At 42.5% G+C, this 16,991-nt stretch overlaps 1 protein-coding gene across 5 annotated transcripts in view; it reads left to right on the forward strand.

Annotated features, from left to right (window-relative positions):
• The window catches only part of CIT (citron rho-interacting serine/threonine kinase), a 181,695-nt gene that overhangs the window by 151,580 nt on the left and 13,124 nt on the right, over positions 1–16,991 (forward strand). For 2 of the 5 annotated variants that reach the window (XM_066260456.1, XM_066260457.1), the window contains exons 31-42: positions 253–415; positions 683–847; positions 1,213–1,350; positions 1,859–2,039; positions 3,062–3,153; positions 3,664–3,768; positions 3,980–4,149; positions 4,904–4,948; positions 5,401–5,481; positions 5,589–5,724; positions 7,648–7,787; positions 8,824–8,916. In XM_066260456.1, the coding sequence (XP_066116553.1) occupies positions 253–415; positions 683–847; positions 1,213–1,350; positions 1,859–2,039; positions 3,062–3,153; positions 3,664–3,768; positions 3,980–4,149; positions 4,904–4,948; positions 5,401–5,481; positions 5,589–5,724; positions 7,648–7,787; positions 8,824–8,916 (1,509 nt within the window). The remainder of the gene's footprint in view (positions 1–252; positions 416–682; positions 848–1,212; positions 1,351–1,858; positions 2,040–3,061; positions 3,154–3,663; positions 3,769–3,979; positions 4,150–4,903; positions 4,949–5,400; positions 5,482–5,588; positions 5,725–7,647; positions 7,788–8,823; positions 8,917–16,991) is intronic. The other 3 variants (XM_066260460.1, XM_066260458.1, XM_066260461.1) reach the window with 3 other exon arrangements.

A 16,991-nucleotide genomic window follows, 5' to 3' on the forward strand; every position in this document is an offset into this window, starting at 1 on the left:
GGTGGTGGCAACCCAAGCATCTTTAAACCCTCTCAGTGAAAGCTTGCGCGCCCCCATTTTTTTTCCCAGCCGGCTGGACGGGCTGTGGCTCAGTCTCCCCCTACCCCCCTTCACATGCCCTTTTTACTAAATCCACTTACAGTGAGTATGCTCTTGGCTTTCGTGATGTGCTCCTCCCAAGTCAGAGTTCCTTTAGCTAGTTTGCAGTGCCAGTTTCCAGGAGTTAGGAGATATCTCTGTTTCCATTGCTAGGGTTTATTTAGTCGACGGAAAGAGGACCCTGCTTTGCCCACACAGGTTCCTCTGCAGTACAATGAGCTGAAGGTGGCTCTGGAGAAGGAGAAGGCTCGCTGTGCAGAGCTAGAGGAAGCCCTCCAGAAGACCCGCATTGAGCTCCGGTCTGCCCGGGAGGAAGGTAGGGGCTCCCAGCTCTGTGCAGAGTGTCAGGACCAATCTCAAGGAGATCGTTCAAGACTAGCTCAGCATCTCTCCGTGGCCCATGAGCTTTCAGTCCAGACATCCCAAGTCTGAAAAATTCATGGCACCCTTGGCATTGCTGATTTGGGCCAATGCATGCCCTATTGGTTTGGGGTCCTTGAGAGATATCCCAGGGGCAGTCCTCTTGGCTTGGGCCTCTTGGTAACTTGGCTAACCAAAAGGCGTTGGCCTGCTTTGTCCCCAGCTGCTCACCGGAAAGCTGCAGACCACCCCCACCCGTCTACGCCAGCCACTGCGAGGCAGCAGATCGCCATGTCTGCCATTGTGCGGTCACCCGAGCACCAGCCCAGTGCCATGAGCCTGCTGGCCCCGCCGTCTAGCCGCAGGAAGGAGTCTTCGACCCCAGAGGGTACGGTCTCAGCTGTTGGACTTCTTTAAGGCTAGACTCCCTAGGGAGCACGAACTGACACCTCCTTGTGGTTTTGATTTACGTTTCCCTAATGACTAATGATGTCAAGCATCTTTCTGTCTGCTTGTTGGTCACTTATTTATCTACTTTGGAGAAATGCCTGTTCAGATTTTTTGCTCATTTTTTAATCGGGTCATCTGTCACTTTATTGTTTTGTAAGAGGTCTTTATATAGTCTAGCTACAAGTCCCTTGCCAGAGATACGATTTACAAGTATTTTTTCCCATCCTGTGGGCTGTCTTTTCACTTTGTTGATGGTATAATTTGTAGCACTCTAATGATTTAAAAAAAAAAATCTTCCTCCAGAATTCAGTCGGCGTCTTAAGGAGCGCATGCACCACAACATTCCTCACCGCTTTAATGTGGGACTGAACATGCGGGCCACAAAGTGCGCTGTGTGCCTGGATACCGTGCACTTCGGACGCCAAGCCTCCAAATGTCTTGGTAAGAACAGTGGCTGTGTGTTTGCCGTAGGCACCTGTGTGTCTCTACCTAAAAAAAGAATCTATCCGGCGGAGGTGGATTTTTTCCCGTTTTAAATTCCTTATCATATGGTGCATTTATTTTCAAACTTTTAGTTTCAGTGGGAGGATGCTATTTCTCTCCTGTTAGAGGAGTGAGTTTATACCTGTTTTCAGCTCGTGTCTCACCCTTTGTGCAGAATGCATTGGGCCTTGCTGATTTCCAGCTCCCTCTGCATCAGGCTGGTCTCTTCCTGCCACTGGGTGGTGTGCTTGCTGCCTCCAGCTGGAACGTGCAAATGTGTCCTTTACACATCTGTTGGTGACAGCCTTGGAGAAGCCAGGAAAACTGGATTGAGAGCGCCTGGCTCTCTCGTTTCCTGGGTGACACGGCCAGATTGACAGGCCCGGCAGTGGGTTGGCTGGCGGAAGAAGGGAGTGGTCCAGGGTCAGCCAACCAAGTTCTCAGGTTGTTCTCTGCTTTTCCCTAGAATGTCAGGTGATGTGTCATCCCAAGTGCTCCACGTGCTTGCCAGCCACCTGTGGCCTGCCAGCCGAATATGCCACCCACTTCACTGAGGCCTTCTGCCGTGACAAAATGAACTCCCCAGGTCTCCAGACCAAGGAGCCCAGCAGCGGCTTGCACCTGGAAGGGTGGATGAAGGTGCCCAGGTATTGTTGCAGGTTGGCTCGGGCTGGGGCAGGTGCTGGTGAAGGGTGGCAGAATATGGCACCCCAAAATATACCACTCTGGGATAAGGATTATTTTGAGCTAAATGCACTTGGAAAATAGCAGGTGCAAGAAGGACATGCTGACTTCGCCTTTCTCTTCCTGAAAGTCAGAGATACAATTCCCTGTCGAAGGTGCCCTCCCCTGTAGCAGGAAGAAGGAGACATTCTCATCACCAGAGATGGGAGTCAGGGCTGGCCAGAGGAGTCTGGGTCTTGCTGGCCTCCCTGTACGTTCTAGTCACTTTTCTGCAGTTACTACTCATTGTTCCACCTAGTGTACGAGTGCTTGGGCCAGGCGGCTTTTGTATCTTTATTTTCTTACAGAAACGCACATGTACAATAAAATTTGTCTGCTTTTACTCCTGTTTATCTGTCTGATATCAGGTGAATTCCTATGCCAGCCACTAGAACAGTGGAAGGAAATTTTTTCTTTGTTTGTGTTTTTAGTAAGAGGGGGGAAGACAGACTCCCTTGTGCGCCCTGACTGGGATCCACCCGGCAAGCCCACTAGGGGCCAATGCTCTTTCCATCTGGGGCCCTTGCTACATTGCAACCAGAGCCATTTTTTAGCTCCTGAGGTGGAGGCCATGGAGCCACCCTCACTCAGTACCAGGTGCCAATCGAGCCATGGCTGCAGGAGGGGAAGAGAAGAGAGAGAGAGAAGCAAGACAGGGAGGGGTGGAGAAGCAGATGGATGCTTCTCCTGTGTGCCTTGGCCAGGAATTGAACCTGAGATATCCACACGCTGGGCCGACGCTCTATCACTGAGCCAAACAGCCAGGGCAGAAGGCAATTTCCCCTCCTTGCATTGGCATGGAAAGCCACAAGCCACTTCCATTCCCAGTGTTTTCTAAAGAATTCTAGGGATGTCTTTTCTAGGATTCCCTCTCCGCCACACCCCTTCCTCTTGCCTGATTCTTCTGAGTTCAAACATTTCTTCTTTTTCATCTATGTCATCCCAGGAATAACAAACGAGGGCAGCAAGGCTGGGACAGGAAGTACATTGTCTTGGAGGGATCTAAAGTCCTCATCTACGACAATGAAGCCAGAGAAGGTAAATTAATAATTCAGGGGGAATTTCATTGCACGTGGTGGACCCAGGTCTCCCAATCTTGGCGTGAAGGCTTTGTGTTTTCGGACTGCGTTGCAAGCCTTCAACGATTTTCCATTTTTGAAAATTAAACACCAAGTGACTTCACTAAGGGTTATTGGTACGATACTCACGTCTATAGGTCTCCCCTCTGAAGACCCTGCAGGGTGCTGCCCTGAAGATTCTACCTGCTAATACACCTTCCGAGAACTTCTGCCTCAGTCAACTAACCCATAAATCCGCATCGTCATCAGAAATTTGACTGTGCTACTCATCTGACACACTTTATTTTTTTTATCTTCCCTCTCCGCCTTCTCTGCACACCCTCTCCCTCTGTTCTTGTGCGCCTCTCTTTCCACGCATACTGTCTCTCTCTCGCTCTTTCTCTTTCTCTCTTTCTCTTTTCCTCTTTTTTCCCTTTGTTCTTGTTCCTGTTCTTTTGTTTTTCTTTCTGCCCTTCCTCTTTGCACCAAGCTGGACAGAGGCCGGTGGAAGAATTTGAGCTGTGCCTTCCCGATGGGGACGTATCTATTCATGGCGCCGTTGGTGCTTCTGAACTCGCAAATACAGCCAAAGCAGGTGAGGAGGGCAGGAGCCTCAGAGCCTCAGCCCAGAGATCGGCGGGGCTTGCTGAGTCCGCTGGGGCTGGAGGGGCACGTGGAGGGTTGGCCTGTGGAGGGGGGTGTCTCCCTGTCTAAGTAGTGAAACCTCTGATATCTCAGGGCCTTCCCTCCCAGCGGGAGTGGGGGAAATCCACACCCAACCTTGTGCTCTCTGTCACATCTCCTAGATGTCCCATACATACTGAAGATGGAATCTCACCCACACACCACTTGCTGGCCCGGGAGAACCCTCTACTTGCTAGCCCCCAGCTTCCCCGACAAACAGCGCTGGGTCACCGCCTTAGAATCAGTTGTCGCAGGTGGGAGAGTTTCTAGGGAAAAAGCAGAAGCCGATGCTGTGAGTATGAAAACGGACGCCGGAGCTTGTCCTTGTAAAGTGGGCTGACTCGGTGGGGGTCTCGCTGGCTGCCACAGTTTCCCTTGGGGTCCCTCTCTGATAGGTGATGGCTCAAGGCTGGCAAGACCAGGAGTTTTGTGGTGACAGAGATACAGGCTCTCAGGTGGCTTGTCTGGGCATCATGGGTCCTCCTCCTAGAGCCCTTTAGAACGGGGGAGTCAGCACTGTTAGCCATCTCTTGGTTATGGACACACAGCAACTAATGGACTTATTAGGAAATCCTCTCTCTTGTTTACTGTGATAAGTTTATTTGGTTTTTGAAGGCTTGAATTTCAAGCATTTTGGCCACGAAGCATTACTAAAGGCGGCCGACAGCCTTGTCTACTTCAGGCAGGCTTTTCATAACCTCAGTTGCTTCCACACGACTCGCTCTCCTGTAGGCAGGTTTGAAATCCTACTTACCCTTAAGATGTTAGAAATGTAGGTGTGCCTTGATTGGCACCCGTCCTCCTAGAACTTTCCAGGATATAAACAGGGCTCATTGCTCATTGGCATTTTCTCCATCAAAGACCAAAGAGCTCTTTTCACACTCCTAGCTCCTAATAAACACTTGAAGTGTTAGCAATCAGAACTTCTTAACCACAAGGCTTCTGATAAGGAGCCCTGATCACTGGGTAGACTTGTTTTAATGACCTGTTTCAATGTTGCCCGTGTATGCCTCTTACTGAAATCCACGTTAATATGTGTACAATAGGGCCGTGACCACATTTTCTACGAGCTTCTGCCTGCGTGGGTTCAGGTAAAGAGATTCAGAAGCTTGTCGGTTTGCTGCTGACACTGTGCTTTGCACTTTTGCTGCAGCCTGGAGGGGAAGGAACCTCCCATGTGGCTTATTAACCCTTTGCAGGTGACATCTCTTTAGCTTCAGCTTATTTCCTACCCCAGAATATTTTCTACAGCTATCACACTCACTTATTTCTGCATCCAAGCGGAGTTATAACTCTGATGCTAATTAACAACCACCCCGGAGATAGCAAAAGATGCACGTCTTGCCCTTTGAGCTCAGATCAAAATAGGAGGCAAAGCAAGAGCAGATGTGTGTTTCTGAGCATTTTTAGGAATAACTTGCCTTTCTTCCTGGCATTAAACTTCTCTCTGTTCTTGCTTTTGTGTTTCTGGATGGTTTGGTCACGAACAGTTCAATCTCACCAGATCCCTTTTTTTCCCTTTTTTTCTTTCACATATGAAAAGAAATTGCTTGGAAACTCCCTGCTGAAACTAGAAGGTGATGACCGTCTAGACATGAACTGCACACTGCCCTTCAGCGACCAGGTAAAGATGCTGTTTTGACAGTATCCGCTGTGTCGGCTTTGTTGCTCTTACTGTTTGGGGTTGCTATGGTGACGTGACGATCTTATGTTCTGCCTCTGTCCTCACAGGTGGTGTTGGTGGGCACCGAGGAAGGGCTCTATGCACTGAATGTCTTGAAAAACTCCCTCACCCACATCCCAGGAATTGGAGCTGTCTTCCAAATTTATATCATCAAGGACCTGGAGAAGCTACTCATGATAGCAGGTGGTAGGCCAAGGCCGTGGTACTTTTTTTTTCACTTTTAAGGAAAACTATTTGAAAGCCAAGTGTCATGCTTGTGGAACACAAGGCGGGCCCTCCTGGTGGCAGGTGGGGGCAGAGCAGCCCTTTTCTCTCTGCCACTGTTTGTGCCAAGCTGGTGGCTCTCTCTGTTAATTTTCAGTTCCCTTGGGGTCTAGCATAGTGCAGACTGTCACCCCTAAGGAACGTCTCACCATTGTGCCAGGTGAGGGGTGGCAAGCCTCAGGCTCATTAATGTCAGACATTTGTCCTCATTGTGTTAATAGCACTGTGACATGACCTTCTGAGAGCCTGCTGGCTGTGTGGTGCTTTGTCTCATTTCTCTGGGACTTCCTAAAGACTTTTCATCTCAATTTATCACTCATTAAAGTTTGGCCACATTTTCCCCTCTCTTCCTGTAATACACAGACACGTGGTCACTTTTTTTTTTTTTTTTTTTTTTTTTTTTTTTTAGATTTATTCATTATAGAGAGGGGAGAGAGAGAGAGAGAGAAGGGGGGAGGAGCAGGAAGCATCAACTCCCATATGTGCCTTGACCAGGCAAGCCCAGGGTTTTGAACTGGCAACCTCAGCGTTTCCAGGTTGACGCTTTATCCACTGCGCCACCACACGGTCAGTTTTTTGGATTGAGTCAGTTGTAGTCAGTTCTTCAGCATATTACCCAAGAACAAGGGTATTCTCTCACATAACCATGGCGAAATATTTCTCTCTGCCTCTCTCTCTTTTAAAGGGAAATCAGTAATCTATTGGCTCAACATTCAAAACACCCACACTTAGGTCTTGTTTCATGCACAGCTGGATGGATCCAGAGGCTGACCTAATCTGGTCAGGAATGGACTTTTCTTGGTCTCTCAACTCTTTTCCTCTGCTTGCTTACTCTGCTTGTGTGTTTGTTTTTTCTTTGTTTGTTGGCTTTCCTTCCTTCTTCCTTTCCTCCTTGACTTTATTCTTTAGAGAAGTTTTAGGTTCACAGCAAATCAAACAGTACAGAGAATTCCCATATGCCCCCTGCCCCTAATCACACACAGACTCCCCTCTCTCAGCATCCCGCTCTAGAGGGTGCATTGGTTATGGTTGGTCAAACCTACACTGACACACCATTGTCACCTGAAGTCCATAGTTTACATGAGGGTTTGCTCTTGGTGTTGTCTGTTGATGGGTTTGGACCCATAGGTCATTTGTCAATGACTGAATCTGCTATGGTAGCATCATACAGAATAGTTCCACCTGGTACAGGTATGAATTTATGGAATTTAACACTTGCTGAAATACAGTGATCCGATATACTGCCCATAGTCAGACATCTATGCCCCCAGTCATGCCCTTTAAAGCAGTGGTTTCCAGCTGCCAGTCCGGGTGCCAGTCTGCCAGTAATTTTCATACAGCATCAGGGTGGTTAACTCTGTCATGGGCTGGTGGTTGAAAACCACTTCTTTAGGGTGTTTATTTTCTTGATTTGAGACCCAGGCCGGGATCATGCATCTCATTGAGTCATGTCAGTCTCCATTAACCCGCACAGATTCTTAGTCTTTCTTTTATCTTTTATGACATTGCCATATTAGTATAGTCAGAGCCTGTCGGTTTATAAAATGCACCCTTGTTGTTTCTAACACATCCTGCATTTGTGGGAAAGCATGTTTGAAAAGTATAGTTCACCTTCTCTGATTTTCTGTCAGCAGAATTATTTTCCTCCCAGAATCTTGACTTAAGAAACCAGATCTCCTTTGAGATCTAAAACTTGAACCTAAACCAGGTTTATGGGAATTTGTGGAAAACAGTCCATCTGTGTGGCCTCGCTGGCTTTTATTTGTGACTGGAATTAAAACTGCCGTGCCGTGTCTTCACTTAGCGGGCTCACACTGACCGAGCTGTTCATTCTCCCCTCAGGAGAAGAGCGGGCCCTGTGTCTGGTGGACGTGAAGAAAGTGAAACAGTCCCTGGCTCAGTCTCACCTTCCCGCCCAGCCGGACGTCTCGCCCACCGTTTTCGAAGCTGTCAAGGGCTGCCACCTGTTTGCTGCTGGCAAGGTGAGTTCCCCTTGGGGCCTCAGCTGGCAAAATGTTTAATTAACTGATTTTCAAGCCTTTTTTCTAATATAAGCATTTTAGGGCTATACATTTTTCTCTAACTACAATTTTAGTTGCACCCTATAAATTTTTATCATTCCACTTATTTTTTAACTTCTTATGATTATTTTCTGTGAATGATGAGTCACTTAGAAATGTGCATCTTAGTTTCCAAAATTGTTTCTTTCCCAAAAAAAGCTATAATTTCATTGTAATGTTTGAAATACTGAAAAACATATGGAGTATATATGTAAATTATAAAATAATGACATCTAATAGTGTGTAAACATCCACAAACTCATTACCATCCCAAGAAATGGAACATTACCAACATTTTCTTGAGTGTTTGCTCCCTTATTTCACCCTCCCCTCCTCTCCCACCCTGCCAGCCAACTTTGTTTCAGGACTGATTTGAGTAAAGGGCTTCTTTTCACCCTTGGTGAAATGATGAAGATCTGGGGTGTAGGAGGTGAAGTAAGAGGGATTCAGCTATTCTAGAAAAACAAGAGTTTTGGTGTAGAGCCCTATACACACAGATCTTAGCTAAGAACTTTCTCTTTGGGCCAGAATCTTCTCCAAATTCTGAGAGCAATGCCTACTGCCCCTCCCCTCCCCGAGGGTAGAAGATTGTCAAAGCAGTCTGTCTTCAGCCAAAGACACATACACGCAAAATGTGTGTGATTTCCTGAGCCTTTCTCTGCATTTCTGTTAAATCAGTGGTTCTCATCCAGGGGTGAGTCTGCCCCCTAGGAGACATTTTTGCCTGTCATAACCTGGCCATCGTACCATTGGCATCTACTGTGTAGAGCCCAGGGTTTGCTAAACATCCTACAATGCATAGAACAGCCTCTTAGCACAGACAGTTATCTAGTCCAAGGGGTCAGTAAGGCAAGGCTGAGAGACCCTGATCTAAATTGATGTTATTTTCCTAGTTTTGTTATGGAGTCAGTATACACACTGGAGACACTCTTCTGTTTTCTTTTGATTGATTTTTCAGATCGAGACCGGGCTCTGCATCTGTGCAGCTATGCCTAACAAAGTCGTCGTTCTCCGCTACAATGAAAACCTCAGCAAGTACTGCATACGGAAAGTAAGTCCTGGGCCGGTCGGTTGGCTCTGCCTGCAAGCTGGTGTGGAAAGTGTGTTAGGGAACATCGTGTGTCTGGTCCTTTTGCCTGCTGTCTGTTAGCTCAGGTGACCTCCTTGGAGAGAGAGAGAGAGAGAGAGAGAGAGAGAGAGAGAGAGATACCCTTTCTCCTGGATGAAGCTTCAGAGCTGCGAGCAGCTGCAGGTCTCTCTCACTTGCCTCCTCCTGTCCATGAGCCGCCTCTCCAGCCAGCCCAGTGCACCCAGCCTTTCATTAAGGCAGAAAGGATCTTGGCTGGTGGAGGAGAGCTGCTTCTGAACCAGCAGAAAGATAGGAAAGAGCTCTCTGAGAAGTTGGCAGCCCCTGGTGGCACTTACTAGAATCTTCCTCAGATCCTAGAAGTTTCTGTTAATACCCTTGGAAAAGCCAGTGCTAGCTGTGTTCTGAAATGCAATTAGGGAGCTGCGTCTACTCGAAGCAGAGAGAGAGTGGGTTGTCCCCTGACTAGGATGCTCCACCCATCATAAGCCTAATTTATTTCAGATACTCTCATGATTAGTCTCAAAAGTAAAATGAGGGATGAATACATATGGGTCATTACCTGTTAGAGAACCTATTTCATCCTGGGTGGGATATTAGTTTAGTCTGGATTTTTATTGAGCACCTATTGGTGCCAGAGACTGAGTGGCTACTTTCCTAACACTTTTCACAACAGTTCTGAAGAGCAGGTTGGGCAGTCCCCAGTTCCAAGTACAGCAATTGATGGAGGCTGGCCGAGGTCCTGAGTTACGAAATCGAGAGCAAAGCTGAAGCTTGATCCTTCCTACCATTTCATCATGTTGGGCTGCCTGAATGTTCCCTCATACTTAGTAGGTGATCAAGAAATAGTTAGTGGCAATGACCATGCTGATTAGAGTTTGAACTGTTAGCTTCAGGAGAATTCTCAGAAATCATTGCTTCTTTATAATTCCTGGCCCCCATTCTAAATAAGCATGTGTAGGTTGGTGAAGTCATTAGGAAGTGAAGTAATGAGGAAGCAGATAATTCAGACAGACGACAGAGGTGATGATAATTATATAGATAATATAGGTCTGAAATAGAAGCATAGAAGCTCACAGAAAGATGGAACTAAAACCACTCCCTCCAACCACCACTGTTCTTCCAGGCTTTTCCCGCTGATAAGAATGTTGTATTTTTAAAGCTCTCTCTTTGAATGGTGTTTCTGGCCTTTCTCTTTGGGCTATAATTTGGCCCAAATTATATTCTTTTTTTTTTTTTTTTTTATTATTATTATTATTTTTTTAATAAATTTTTATTAATGGTAATGGGATGACATTAATAAATCAGGGTACATATATTCAAAGAAAACATGTCTAGGTTATTTTGTCATCAAATTATGTTGCAAACCCCTCGCCCAAAGTCAGATTGTCCTCCGTCACCCTCTATCTAGTTCTCTGTGCCCCTCCCCCTCCCCCTAACTCTCTCCCTCCCTCCCTCCCATGTCCTCCCTCCCCCCCCACCCTTGGTAACCACCACACTCTTGTCCATGTCTCTTAGTCTCATTTTTATGTTCCACCAATGTATGGAATCATGTAGTTCTTGTTTTTTTCTGATTTACTTATTTCACTCCTTATAATGTTATCAAGATCCCACCATTTTGCTGTAAATGATCTGATGTCATCATTTCTTATGGCTGAGTAGTATTCCATAGTGTATATGTGCCACATCTTCTTTATCCAGTCTTCTATTGAAGGGCTTTTTGGTTGTTTCCATGTCTTGGCCACTGTGAACAGTGCTGCAATGAACATGGGGCTACATGTGTCTTCACGTATCAATGTTTCTGAGGTTTTGGGGTATATACCCAGTAGAGGGATTGCTGGGTCATAAGGTAGTTCTATTTGCAGTTTTTTGAGGAACCACCATACTTTCCTCCATAATGGTTGTACTACTTTACAGTCCCACCAACAGTGAATGAGGGTTCCTTTTTCTCCACAGCCTCTCCAACATTTGCTATTTCCCGTCTTGTTGATAATAGCTAATCTAACAGGAGTGAGGTGGTATCTCATTGTAGTTTTGATTTGCATTTCTCTAATAACTAATGAAGCTGAGCATCTTTTCATATATCTGTTGGCCATTTGTATCTCTTCCTGGGAGAAGTGTCTGTTCATGTCCTCTTCCCATTTTTTTATTGGATTGCTTGTTTGTTTGTTGTTGAGTTTTATGAGTTCTTTGTAAATTTTGGATATTAGGCCCTTATCTGAGCTGTCGTTTGAAAATATCAGTTCCCATATAGTTGGCTGTCTGTTTATTTTGATATCAGTTTCTCTTGCTGAGCAAAAACTTTTAATTCTGATGTAGTCCCATTCATTTATCTTTGCCTTCACTTCTCTTGCCATTGGAGTCAAGTTCATAAAATGTTCTTTAAAACCCAGGTCCATGATTTTAGTACCTATATCTTCTTCTATGTACTTTATTGTTTCAGGTCTTATATTTAGGTCTTTGATCCATTTTGAATTAATTTTAGTACACGGGGAGAGGCTGTAGTCGAGTTTCATTCTTTTGCATGTGGCTTTCCAGTTTTCCCAACACCATTTGTTGAAGAGGCTTTCTTTTCTCCATTGTGTGTTGTTGGCCCCTTTATCAAAGATTATTTGACCATATATATGTGGTTTTATTTCTGGGCTTTCTATTCTGTTCCATTGGTCTGAGTGTCTATTTTTCTGCCAATACCATGCTGTTTTGATTATCGTGGCCCTATAATATAGTTTAAAGTCAGGTATTGTAATGCCCCCAGCTTCATTCTTTTTCCTTAGGATTGTTTTGGCTATTCGGGTTTTTTTATAGTTCCATATAAATCTGATGATTTTTTGTTCCATTTCTTTAAAAAATCTCATAGGGATTTTGATGGGAATTGCATTAAATTTGTATATTGCTTTGGGTAATATGGCCATTTTGATTATATTTCTTCTTCCTATCCAAGAACAAGGAATATTTTTCCATCTCATTGTATCTTTTTCGATTTCCCTTAACAATGCTTTGTAATTTTCATTATATAGGTCCTTTACGTTCTTTGTTATGTTTATTCCTAGGTATTTTATTTTTTTTGTTGCAATCGTGAAGGGGATTATTTTTTTGAGTTTGTTTTCTAATATTTCATTGTTGGCATATAGAAAGGCTATGGGCTTTTGTATGTTAATTTTGTATCCTGCGACCTTACTGTATTGGTTTATTGTTTCTAATAATCTTTTTATGGAGTCCTTCGGATTTTCGATGTATAGGATCATATCATCAGCAAAAAGTGATAGCTTTACTTCTTCTTTTCCGATATGGATGCCTTTTATTTCTTTGTCTTGTCTGATTGCTCTGGCCAGAACTTCTAGCACCACGTTGAATAAGAGTGGAGAGAGTGGACAACCCTGTCTTGTTCCTGATTTAAGGTAGAAAGGCCTCAGTTTTATGCCGTTTAATAGGATGTTGGCTGATGGTTTATCATATATGGCCTTTATCATGTTGAGATATTTTCCTTCTATACCCATTTTGTTGAGAGTCTTAAACATAAAATTGTGTTGTATTTTATCAAAAGCCTTTTCTGCATCTATTGATAAGATCATGTGGTTTTTGTTCTTTGTTTTGTTGATATGGTGTATTACGTTAACCGTTTTGCGTATGTTGAACCATCCTTGAGATTCTGGGATGAATCCCACTTGATCATGATGTATTATTTTTTTAATATGTTGTTGTATTCGGTTTGCCAGTATTTTGTTTAGTATTTTAGCATCTGTATTCATTAGAGATATTGGTCTGTAGTTTTCTTTCTTTGTGCCATCCTTGCCTGGTTTTGGTATGAGGGTTATGTTGGCCTCATAAAATGTGTTTGGAAGTATTGCTTCTTCTTCAATTTTTTGGAAGACTTTGAGTAGAATAGGAACCAAGTCTTCTTTGAATGTTTGATAGAATTCACTAGTATAACCGTCTGGGCCTGGACTTTTATTTTTGGGGAGATTTTTAATAGTTTTTTCTATTTCCTCCCTGCTGATTGGTCTGTTTAGGCTTTCTGCTTCTTCATGACTCAGTCTAGGAAGGTTGTATTGTTCTAGGAATTTATCCATTTCTTCTAGATTGTTGTATTTGGTGGCATATAATTTTTCATAGTATTCTACAATAATTCTTTGTATATCTATGATGTCTGTGGTGATCTCTCCTCTTTCATTTTGGATTTTATTTATTTGAGTCCTGTGTCTTTTTTCCTTGGTGAGTCTTGCCAAGGGTTTGTCAATTTTGTTGATCTTTTCAAAGAACCAGCTCCTTGTTTTATTGATTTTTTCTATAGTTTTTCTGTTCTCTGTTTCATTTATTTCTGCTCTGATTTTTATTATCTCCTTTCTTCGGCTGGTTTTGGGTTGTCTTTGTTCTTCTTTTTCTAGTTCCTTAAGGTGTGAAGTTAAGTGGTTTACTTCGGCTCTCTCTTGTTTGTTCATATAGGCCTGAAGTGATATGAACTTTCCTCTTATTACTGCTTTTGCTGCATCCCAGAGATTCTGATATGTCATATTTTCATTTTCATTTGTCTGTATATATCTTTTGATTTCTGTGCTTATTTCTTCTTTGACCCATTCAGTTTTTAGAAGTATGTTGTTTAGTTTCCACATTTTTGTGGGTTTTTCCCCCTCTTTTTTGCAGTTGAATTCTAGTTTCAAGGCTTTATGATCAGAAAATATGCTTGGTACAATTTCAATGTTTCTAAATTTGCTGATATTGTCTTTGTGGCCCAACATATGGTCAATTCTTGAGAATGTTCCATGTACACTAGAGAAAAATGTATACTCTGTCGCTTTGGGATGAAGTGTCCTGTAGATGTCTATCATATCCAGGTGTTCTAGTATTTCGTTTAAGGCCACTATGTCTTTATTGATTCTCTGTTTGGATGACCGATCTAGAGACGTCAGCGGTGTATTGAGGTCTCCAAGTATGATTGTATTTTTGTTAGTTTTTGTATTAAGGTCAATAAGTAGCTGTCTTATATATTTTGGTGCTCCTTGGTTTGGTGCATATATATTAAGGATTGTTATGTCTTCTTGATTCAACTTCCCCTTAATCATTATGAAATGACCATTTTTGTCTCTGAGTACTTTTTCTGTCTTGTAGTCAGCATTATTAGATATGAGTATTGCTACGCCTGCTTTTTTTTGGGTGTTGTTTGCTTGGAGTATTGTTTTCCAGCCTTTCACTTTGAATTTGTTTTTATCCTTGTTGCTTAGATGTGTTTCTTGTAGGCAGCATATAGTTGGATTTTCTTTTTTAATCCATTCTGCTACTCTGTGTCTTTTTATTGGTAAGTTTAATCCATTTACATTTAGTGTAATTATTGACACTTGTGGGTTCCCTACTGCCATTTTATAAATTGCTTTCTGTTAGTTTTGTATCTAGTTTGATTCTTCTCTTTTGTTTTTCTATCATTTGTTTTTGTTTGTTTGTGTTCCATACTTCTTTCCTCTGTTGCTACCTTTTTTAAGTCAAGTGTTTTTGTGGTGGTTTTTTTAAGGGTGGTTACCATTAAGTAATGAAAAGGGTACCTACCATATTCATTGTAGTACCCTATCTTATAAGTATTTCTGCACTTCATCATCCTTTGCTACTGTTAATCTCCATCCTCTCCCCCCTTTTTTTCCTTTGTTGTCACAGTTTAAGTTTGGTTTTATTGTGTTCTTGGTGGAGCTGTTACTTGTGGTGTTGTTTTCTTTTGTTCTTTGAATCTGGTTGGAAAACCCCCTTTAGTATTATATATATCCTGGAGTGGGGGCTTTCTGTTGATAAATTCTCTCATCTTTTCTGTATTTGTGAATGTTTTTATATCTCCTTCATACTTGAAGGATAGCTTTGATGGGTATAGTATTCTTGGCTGAAAGTTCCTCTCTTTCAGGGCTTTAAATATTGGGGTCCACTCTCTTCTAGCTTGTAGAGTTTCTGCTGAGAAATCTGATGATAATCTAATAGGCCTTCCTTTATATGTTGTACTCTTCTTTTCCCTGGCTGCCTTGAGAATTTTTTCTTTGTCATTGGTTTGTGTCATTTTTATTATGATGTGCCTTGGAGTGGGTTTGTTGGGGTTAAGAAAACTTGGTGTTCTGTTTGCTTCTTGAATTTGAGGCTTTAGTTCCTTCCACAGGCTTGGGAAGTTCTCGTCTATTATTTGTTTGAGTATATTCTCCATTCCATTTTCTTTCTCTTCTCCCTCTGATATACCTATTATTCTTATGTTATTCTTTCTGATGGAGTCAGACAATTCCTGTAGGGCTTTCTCATTTTTTATTATTTTTGAGTCTCTTTCTTCTTCTCTCTGTTGTGCCTCAAGTTGTTTGTCTTCTATTTCACTGATCCTATCTTCAATCTGGGCTGTTCTGTTAGCTAAGCTTGTTACCTCGTTTTTCAGCTCGTGAATTGAGTTTTTCATTTCTGTTTGATTTGTTTTTATAGTTTCAATTTCCTTGGTAATATATTCTTTGTGTTCATTGAGTTGTTTTCTGATCTCCCTATATTGCCTTTCTGTGTTTTCTTGTATATCTCTGAGTATTTTTAAGATTTCTATTTTAAATTCTCTGTCATTTAGCTCCAAGGCTTCCAATATGTTAAGTCTTTTCTCCATAGATTTTTCCACATCTATTTGTGTTACCTCTCTTTCTTTTGTATCCATAATATTCGATTTCCTCTTTCTTATCGGCATCTGAGGGTGGTCTTATTGATAGCACTAATTAGAATTAATAAAGAGTAAAAAGTAAAAAAAAAAAAGGGTAAAACACCCCACACAAAAAAAACAGTAATAATTTATTATTTCCCCCTTTTTTTCTCTCTTCTCTTTCCCTCCTCTCCCCTCCTCAGGGAAATATCGTGCCTATAATGGAGGGCCTGATTTGGGGTGAAGAGTTCAAGGGGCAACAAAAAAAGGGAGTAGGGACCTACTAAATGCAAAAAAAAAAAAAAAAAAAAAAGGAAGAAAATCTTAGACAAGCATAAGATGATTTGCTTGTAAGTGATGGTCAACTAAGAGATATAATGAGAGGGATAAGAGGGAACCAGAAAAAAGGACCAAAAAAGAATAATAAAGAAGAAAAAATAAAAATAATAAGTAAAAATCTGTTGTATTAAGTGGAGCAAAGACTAAATACAATGGAGACCTTGGGTTGGGAGGACCCAAAATGCCACAAAAATAAACAAACAAGAAAAAAAAAAAAAAAACAAAAGCAAAAAAGAGAAATAAAGCCAAAAAAAAGCCTTGAGTCCCAAATTAACTAATTTGTTCGTGATTGAGGATTATATGGGAGGAAAGTAAAATGAGAAAAGAAAAAACGAATAGAAAGGAAAAAATAAGAAAAAGAGAAAAACAAAGGAAGAAATAAAATAGGAAGAGAAAAAAACAAAATAAAGCAAGACAAAAAAAAAAACAAAAGAGGAGAGAGTGAGAGTTAAGTGTTTTGGAGTATAACCTTAAAGGAGGGTGAGGATGAAGAAGAAAAATAAAATGCAACACTCATGAGTAGTGTAGTTCAAGAAAGGGGAAGTATAAGATGGGCAGAGAATAGAAGGACCGAGGTGGAGGAAATAAAGGCAAAAAGATAGAAGAAACAAACAACAACAACAAAAAATTAGTGGATCAAGTTGTAAAGTCTGTGGGTTTTTCTTGATTTTGAGAGGTTAACTTCTTCCTTTTTCTTTTCTCTCCCTCTTCCTGGTCAGTGACTCTGTACCCCAGGCTCTGCCCCTGTGTCACTCTTAGGTAGGGATTTGCAGTTGATGGGATTCTATGGCAATGTCATATAATTGGCTTTAGTCTTGCTGGAAGTAAAGGCTTGTTGGCGTTTGCAGGGTCCAACGATGAGAGAGTTTGCTTTCCTGGATTCTCTCTCCTAGTCCCCCCTTTCTGAATTAGCAGCCTGGTGATCCAGCTATAAGGCTGCAACTGCTTCTGCCTGGGGAGTAAGAGGCTCAAAGAGCTGGGAAATCCCCACTCTATCCCCACTCAGTGCAAGGCTTTGGGAAAGGCTCTGACAGTCAGGGCCTCCAGTGTAATCAGGCGGGGGTGG

The sequence above is a fragment of the Saccopteryx bilineata genome, chromosome 2, assembly GCF_036850765.1.
Source record: "Saccopteryx bilineata isolate mSacBil1 chromosome 2, mSacBil1_pri_phased_curated, whole genome shotgun sequence".
Lineage (NCBI taxonomy): Eukaryota > Metazoa > Chordata > Mammalia > Chiroptera > Emballonuridae > Saccopteryx > Saccopteryx bilineata.